The 8,857-nt window shown below is 42.6% G+C and overlaps 1 protein-coding gene across 1 annotated transcript; it reads right to left on the bottom strand.

Moving 5' to 3' along the window:
• Nucleotides 1–2,971: 2,971 nt before the first annotated feature.
• Nucleotides 2,972–8,437, bottom strand: kcnj2a (potassium inwardly rectifying channel subfamily J member 2a). Its single transcript, XM_032502749.1, has 2 exons — nt 8,267–8,437; nt 2,972–5,922 (listed from the first exon to the last, which is right to left on the bottom strand). Exon 2 carries the CDS (start codon nt 5,696–5,698, stop codon nt 4,415–4,417), a length of 1,284 nt encoding a protein of 427 aa, XP_032358640.1. The 5' UTR covers nt 5,699–5,922; nt 8,267–8,437; the 3' UTR covers nt 2,972–4,414.
• Between the last annotated feature and the right edge of the window lie 420 nt (nt 8,438–8,857).

Here is an 8,857-nt window from a genome sequence, read left to right as displayed (position 1 = left end):
CTTTGACATGGGACTGTGGGTCCAGGGATCGAACCACCAACCTCCCATTGTAGACCGCTCTACTCTCTCTACACCTGAGTCACAGCCGCCACAAGTGAATTTTCAAAATAACTTTTAAAAATATCATGGATATGACATTGCATTGGAAAGTCAGAATGTCCGCTGGGTCCAGATGGGTAATACGGTACGGCCAAGGCTTCTTGATTAGTTTGCTACTGTATTGGTCACTGTACAGAAGCCTCTGAGCAGCGTTTGGGGCTGTGACGGTGGTTTTGTCTGGCTAAGCGGGGGTCTGTGTGAAGCAGGAAGACTTGGCTTCAGCTCGGGACAAAGCACGCTGAGGATCACAGGTCTGGCCCAGAGCTCGGCCCGTTTGAACGTCAGGTTCCCAGACGCTTCCAAAAAAGCCAGCGGTTCCGGTTATAGTTCAGGATCACACTTTGTGTTTGTGTTGCAGGTCTTTACTCCTTTACATTGTTGTTTCCAGAATTTAGTTGTAGCTCTGAAAGTCTGAGCAAGGCTCAATCAGCCGTGGAGCACGATGTATAAAACATAAATAAATAGTGATAAAAACAGTTTGGATACTTGATATCTCAGGGGCTTACACGGTGAATAATGGAAGTTGGCCTAACATTTACCTTTGGATGTTTACTCCGCTGATATACAGTGTTATTGTTTTCATAAACAGGGAGAGAGCAGAGCTGCACAATAGAAACCCACACGTCGGCCTACGGAGCTGCGGCGCTGTAACACTGCACAGCGAGCAACAATGTGCCACTATTCTTCCTTTCCGACAGGAAGTAACTTCAATGTGCCTTTCCTGGTCACAACTTTAAATTAATAATTCAATAAATAAATGCAATATTAAATGGTGTGACCGGAAAGTAACTCCTTACTTTCCCACCAGTGTCGCCCTTCAGGGACAAACTGGTGCCACAAAAAGACGCTTTTGTTTACAGCGAAATAAATAAAAGAGGTGAATATCTTCTACGCCAGCGTATTGTATTTGTGTTGTTCTAGATGCTTGACTTGAGTACTTTCTATTTAATCCCGCACCAAAGTGTGTGTTGTGGTTCAAAGCCTGAAATGTGATTTAGAATTATGTCTCATAGAGGAAATATGAAACACAAATCCTGATTATAATCAACTGAAAACCACCCTGACTCATTTTCTTTTTCTTCCCGTTTCAAAAATGATCGAGATGAATCGGATACCGTAACTGCTTAATGTCAGATGGATGGAACACACACACACACACACACACACACACACCCCACACACACGTTCAAAGCTCAAGTTCTGACTCCAGAAGTTGACGTTAGCGTCAGTCTTCCTTAATGGTAAACAAAGGAATTTTCCATTGAGTTGGGTTGACGTCCATTTTTTTTTTTTTTTTTTTGTCTCTGCAGTTGAAGGACAGAGGTCGAATTGTTGAAGGCAAAATGTTTCCTCTTTCTCTGCTTTCTAAGAACTCCTTATTAAGAGCAAATTGCAAAACAAATCCTAATGTTAATCACTGATTTTGATTATTGTGCTGTTATATCGATATATCAGGGTTTTACCAGAAACTGTCCCTCCCAGAGGACACGACTAATTGAAGCAACATGTAGACTACGAAAGGATGGGGACGATGGCAGTCATGGGATTTCTTTGTTGTTGGTGATTGTCCAATCCTATTTGCATGCCACTTGTGACTCAATTTCGTCTGGGAATGGATTCAAACCCGGGAAATGAACAATTCAGTGAGTGAGTGAGAGAAAATATGGATGTTAATAGCTGGTGAGAAAAGAAGGTGTACATCCCTCTTGCACGAGTGAAGGACACAGGACGAGGCAGCTGGTTAGTGTCCCAGCAGTCACACACACACACACACACACACACACACACACACACACACACACACACACACACACACACACACACACACACACACACACACACACACACACACACACACACACACACACACACACACACACACACTGCTGCTGGAGATATCCACGCCTCCAACGGGTCCACATGGCTGCTAGAAGTCATGTCATCGAAGATGAAATAGTTTCTCAAAGAAAACCCTTCTAAATAATTGGTATTAGATTTCTAATTTACTTCGTGGTTTCCTTAACTAAGATAAAAGTATGAGAACAGTTTCACCTCTTAACAAAAACCGAGCTCTGATCTTTTTTCATTCTTTGTACTTTGACTTCCAGGCTTAGGAGTACATTTTGGTGCCAATTCTCCTCAAGGAAATAATACATTTAGTAACAGTTTTTCAGTGTTTTGCTCTTCTAACTCAGTTAAGAGCTTGATTTAATCTTTTTTCATGTACAAATAGTGGTGGAAGAAAATGTTGAGGTCTTTTTATGTAGAAATACCATGTTATACATGTTTTGAGTACTCATGGGGGGGACAGAAACTACACACTGTATGTAGTGTACTGTATGTAGTTAATGTGTGTTGCTTTTCCATATTATAGTGTTACAGTAATATATTTTCTCTTTATGCTCTGCCGCCACTTTGCACATTGAACTTGTTTTTTAAAAAGCAAGAAACGTGAACTGTATCGATCCCAAAGTCTTATCTCCATTTGGTCTTTTACTTTCTGTCCTTGTTTTTCAAGTTTCTCAAGTTTTTTTTTAATTTTGTGTGGAGTTTAATATAAAATTATAACACATAAAATCTGATCTGTTATTGTTAAACTTCCTCAAAAGTTAATGAAAATGACGTATCTGCTTCTGATCACAAGCCACACAGCGGGATTCTGATTGTCCACTGACATTTTATTGAAAAAAGAACAATATAATATCATGTACAATAATAATAATATTAATACAAAAATCTGTACATTCCTTGGTTTTGCAGTACATTTGGAAGACTGATACAAAATAACTGCGGGAGGGATGGAGGTATTTACACATGTAGGATGTACGGAGCCCAGTGGCCTTCACCCACTGGTTTTTCTTTTTAAAGAAATAAGATATAAATTTGTATTGATGCCAACTCATGTGCAGAACACTTCATATGCCGGAGTTACACACCGCGTTCATAGTGAAGAATCTCCGAGTACAGCAAAAAGGGAACGTGGCATTGAAAATGTTTTACTTGGACATTTGATATGTTTGCAAGAAATCCTTTTTTTTTTTTTTTACAATCTCCAGTCATAACACTGTATCATATTCAGACATATGAGAAAGGAGATGTAGTTTCCATCACATTCCACTTTATATTTTAAAACCTTTTTTAAAGCAAGTTTGGCTTTAAAAAAAATCACGATGCCTAAAAATCCTCCTAACATCCGAAAGTTATTGTTTCATTCATCCCACCCTGCAGAACACGTGATTCCTGTTCACTGTCCGCTGCAGTATGGCCACTTTGATTTCTACATCTCCCCTTTATGACTTTCCAGATGAAGGCTTGATGAAGTGGCTCACGATACAGACACTCAATATAAAAAAACAAAACATAAAACTGTACACACATTCTTGAAAAACAAGCCTTAGTAAAACTTCCTAAACTTTCTACTTCTCTGTACCAAATCTAAGCAGGTGTTGTTTTTTAAGAAACACATAACTATGATAATTATACTCTTTGGTATTGTTTTATCAACCGTTACAAAAAAGGAAAAAGAAGCAACATTATAGCAGCACTTTTAAGAACATTCAGATTCTCATATCACCCCGGTCTCCGTTAAAATCAATGCTTTTTCTGTCAGTTTATCATTAATACTACCCTGCTCCATCTCTTGACATAAACAGGCATGTTTCTATCAGTCTGACCAGCAACGAACAGTCTCTCAGCTCAATAACTGCAAAGGACAAAGCAGAAAATCAGTGCTGTTAAGCCAAAAGAAATCCCTAAAGTGTTCTACTTTTATTGCATACAGAAAGTTTTTGGTGCAATTTCTTTCTGTGATGTCTGCAATGAGACCAGCTCGGGAACAAATACTCGTACCTTCTTTGTTCCAGACATCTACGTCATGTACTCTTTGGTTCTACAAGAAGGCACAAACTGTTTTCTAGCAGCACTTGAGAACATATTCTAACTATAAAAAAAACACCTTCTTGTTCATGCCGGACAGAGAAATTGAGACATGCCTGCAATTTTCAAGTCAAGTCAACAACCTGCTTCCTCCCAGTCATCTTGCAGTCACCAGACACTTCATGGGGACTTGATGGAGAATTCTTCCTGCAATGTGCACATGGTTCATAGTGCTGTGTTTTGTCATACTGTATGTAGTCAAAGTTCAAGCAGACTCTTGCATACAAAGTCCTAAACCTCGCCGCTTTCCTCAGCAGTACCGTTTGGCTTGTCCTCTACCCAAGGCCCAGCTCGGCTCGTTAAGCCTTTCGGAGCAGAGAGGTGATTTTTTTATTTTTTTTTAAAAACATCCCTCACATGAGGTCTGAGGTCTGAACAGTCATATTTCTGACTCTCGTCTCAGAGTCCGGGGCTCCAGCGGCACCGTGGCTTGGCTGTGTTCAGTCTCTGAGATGTTGTCTGTCTGGGTGCCGTCGGGCCCAACGCTGCCCCCGTTCCCCTCGTCCGTGTCCTCTTTGTTCTCCAGCGCAATCTCGTTTTCATAGCAGAAGGAGTTTGAGTTTGAGAGGATGTATTTTTTCTCGGCAAGGTCTCTGGCGCTGCACAGAGGGGTGCTCGGCACCTCGTATGTCTTATGGAAGCGAGAGTAGTCCACCTTGTAGTAGTTCTTCTCCTCAAAAAGCACAGGCTCGAACCGATGGCCCCAGAGGATCTCGCCAGCGACGTAGGAGCTGCGACACTGCGTTGTCATGGCGGTTGCCTCGACCATGCCCTCTAGGATGACCACGATTTCAAACTCTGAGTTCTCCAGGTCCTGCTTGCTCATGTTGTAGAAGGGGCTGTCGTCGTTGATTTCATGGACGATGGTGATTGGCGAGACCAGGAAGATGCGGTCGACTCCGCTGTCGAAGCCCACATCTATGTCCATCTGGTCGAGGGGGATGTACTCCCCCTCTGCCGTCATCCGGGATTTCAGAAGTTGCGCCCGCACGTGTGCCTCTACCAGGTGGCTCTTCCTTAAGTTGCCCACACGCCACATGAGGCAAAGCTTGTTGTCCCTCATGGCCACTGTGGCATTATGACTAAAAATCAAAGTTTCATTCCGCTTCTTCGGTTTTGCCATCTTTGCCATGACCGCACCAATGATGAAGGCATCAATAATGCAGCCCACAATGCTTTGGAAAACCACCATGAAGACAGCGACGGGGCACTCGTCTGTCACGTATCTGTAGCCGTAGCCAATCGTAGTTTGAGTCTCAATGGAGAACAGGAAGGCAGCGGTGAAGCTGCTCACGTTGGAGACGCACTTCTGGCCGTTACTTTCTAAGTCCCCGTGGAAGATGGCCACCAGCCAGAAGACGCAGCCGAAGAACAGCCACGACAGGAGGAAGGCGAGGCAGAAGATGATGAACATCCACCTCCAGCGGATGTCCACGCACGTAGTGAAGATGTCAGCCAAGTACCGCTGACCTTTCTCGCTCACGTTGATGAACTGCACGTTGCAGTGACCGTCTTTCTTTACGAATCTGCTCTGCGGCGTGTGCCGCGTGTGCACCTTGCTCTTGCCGTTCCCGTAGCCGTTGGGTACTGCCATAGTGGCCAGCTTCATGCCGTCCTCCTCTGATGACACAATGCTGTAGCGGCTGGCTCGCACGCTTCCCATCACCACAGTCTGGGAGGGCTGTGCTGCTTTGGAAAACAGTCTGAGTTTTTGGAAAAAGTGTTGGAGAAACAGTTTCAAAACACTTGGGGACCAACTCGGAGAGGAAATGGTGAAGAAATGAGGCGGGCTGAAGGGACACCTCTTCAGCCTCACTGGCCCCTAGATGGAGGATGACGTGATCACTCCTCTTTCATCAGCTGACTGGACCTCATCAAGTTCATCTGCTGCAAGAAAACAGAGACAGGGGACGTCTGTTAGTCAAACCAGTTAAAGACAGATCAGATAAACTTACATGAAATCATCTTCAGGGCATTTGACAACATTGTTCAAATAAAAATACTATGGTTCAATTTTTTGAGCAATATTGTTGAATGTGACACGTCAGAACTGATGACTTTACTCTTAAGTCGGACGTGCGTGCAGCCTGAGAAAAAAACAAAAAACTTTATACCCCGGGTCAGTGAAGCTCGTCTCTTTGTGCCAACAATATTTCATCCAGTAATGACAAACAACAGTGATATTTAACCCTCATCTAACATTTCAACTTTCAATGGGAGAGGCCACCCTGTAATTGCACTCAGGTCCCGGTATTGGTCATTTACGAAGTCGACATGTTTTTCTTGGCTGCACCGCACTGACTCCTTTCTTGCTGGATTGTGAGTTACAGCGTTTCTACAGGATCCCATGAACTGATGGAGCACATACAAATCATAAACTAATTTTAGATATGCAGATAATTATTATTCAAGAGATGACAGTAAGGATAATTGCAGGGAACTGAACATGCAAGTTCTAGAAGATCAGCGAAGTGTTATTACCACAACCAACTTTGGACCTATTGCTCAGAGGTGCATCTTGATGCGCATTTTCACATCCTTCCACAAAATCAAGACAGATTGAAGATGTTTTGCATGTGCAGCTTAATTTCATTTTTTACAACAGCAAAACGTTCAGCTTCGCTAAACGTGCCGTTTGTAAAAGCCACCATGGCAGCGCCGTAGGCCTAGTTACGCGGTCTGGTATTTGAAGAAGCTTTTGGGGAAGGCGAGCTTTGTGTTTGGCTGCAGGAGAGACGAGGGCTTGTTGACTCTCAGAGAACCCTCAGAGATTTCTTCTCTCTGCTGCAACATCTGGCTGTCCTGTGAGGATTCACTCTTTAGTTATGCCTGCCATAGCAACAAAGTCCTAAACGACCTGCGGCGGTCTTACTGTATCTTTTTTTTTTTTTCTTCTTCTATGAGGCACGAGTTAAATATGAGACGCTCGTGGTGAACGTGCTGCATATAAACACACAGCGGAAGGTCACTGAGTCATACGGTAAAATGTTAAAAAGTGAAACTGGTTGATTTGGCTGTGAGGCTTTCTCACACACACGCACACACACACACGCACACACGCACACACCACAAAACTACACATTTGTGTTACACTCTAAAACATGAATACATGCATGTCCAACTACGGCTGGGCGATATGGAAAAAAATCAAATATCACAATATTTTTGACCAAATACCTTGATACTGATACCGCATTGATATTGTAGTGTTGACTATTGGTGCTTTCACAAAATACATACACAATGAGATTTTTTATAAATAACCATCTGTAATGTGGATATAATGACTAAGTGGGTAAAGACAAATAATAGAACCATTACACCAGACTGGGAAGTTCAGAAAATGACATCACTTTGTTGTAATGCAACCTTTAAAACCAGGAAAAGACACCACTTATGTGATTTTAGGATATTAGGATTTCCAAAATCTAAGACGATATCTCGTCTCATATCACAATATCGATATATCGCCCAGGTTTATGTCTAACTACCAGATCATTTACATTACCCTTATTACTGAGGATGCTGTGTTGCTTAGCAATGTGTAATCTTTTTTATTTTATTTATTTTTTATTTTTTTAACTGGGTGTAAACATTTCAATAAACTGTGCAGCAGGTTCTTCTAGTTGAATATGCAGCCAAATCTATACTTTTTTCAAAATGAGCAGAACTGAAAGAAGGGTACACAGAATTCTCTAACTAAAGATCACGATAATAATAATAATAATGGAAATTGCCATTATTGTATTACTAGTATGCCTATGTAGTCTTAAGTTGTTAAAGAGTGTTTTACAGAGTATCTAAGTGTTGGGAGCCGGGCAGAGCTGAGAGAATGCACCAAATGCCAGCGACAAATGTTAACAGGTGCGGGGGGAAAGGAACAGACTTCTGATGCAATGATCCCTCAGACTGAGAAACACACGCAGTCTCATTTCCAGCTCCTTCCAGAAAGTAAGACTTATCTCACAATGGCAGGCTATAGAAATGAGAAGCGAGATGAAATATGAGCGGTCAGGGTGAAACTTGTTGCGGGTCATCTTGACTGTTTTGGCAGCAGAAGAGCTCGTGCGTAAAAGCCCGTCAGTGGGCGCGTCATGAAGAATAAAGTAAACCATGGCAACTGAATTAACCGTCCCGACACGCGCAAACTGGCACTTGTTAAGAACAGCACATCACATCTCACAGTGAACCAGAGGACTTGTTTAAAATAAATGAGTGAAGAGTGTGTTACCTGTTGCTCATCTGTGGGCCGGTGAGATTCAGCTCGGTGAAATATAATCCAGACGTGTATCCTCGGCGTCTTTTCCGCGCGCTCAGGCTTTTATTTTGGCCGATCCAGATCAAGTGCTAAACTTGCCTCCCATCTCTGGAGGACCGGTCTTGATATTGTGCTTCGCGATGAAGTCCCCCAAAGAGTTTTAAACGGCACGCACCGGCACGGCCCGCCCCCCGCTCCGCGCTCCGGCCAATGGGGAGACGAGAGGACAGGAGCGCGCACACACACTTTGAAACGGGCGCAATTATACTGTGTTTTTGTGTCGTTTCATGTGTTTGACTGATGTGTTCAGAGCACAACATGGAAGTAATGGAAAGCAATTTGGCGCTAATTGAGCGATGCCACTTAAATCCAAATCAGCAGTGGAATCAAAATGAAAGGAGGGAAGGTCAAGGAGTTGAACAAAAAGCTGGAATATAAACAAAAAAATAGTATAAAAAGTATTTGATTTCATTTAGTACTTAAATCTGGCTATAGTTGCTCCTACTTTCATAGATTTATATCAGGTTACACATTTAGGTGGATCTCTGAAATGACCAGAAACTG

Source organism: Etheostoma spectabile, chromosome 21 (genome assembly GCF_008692095.1).
Source record: "Etheostoma spectabile isolate EspeVRDwgs_2016 chromosome 21, UIUC_Espe_1.0, whole genome shotgun sequence".
Lineage (NCBI taxonomy): Eukaryota > Metazoa > Chordata > Actinopteri > Perciformes > Percidae > Etheostoma > Etheostoma spectabile.
This window is presented reverse-complemented; position numbering and strand designations above follow the sequence as displayed.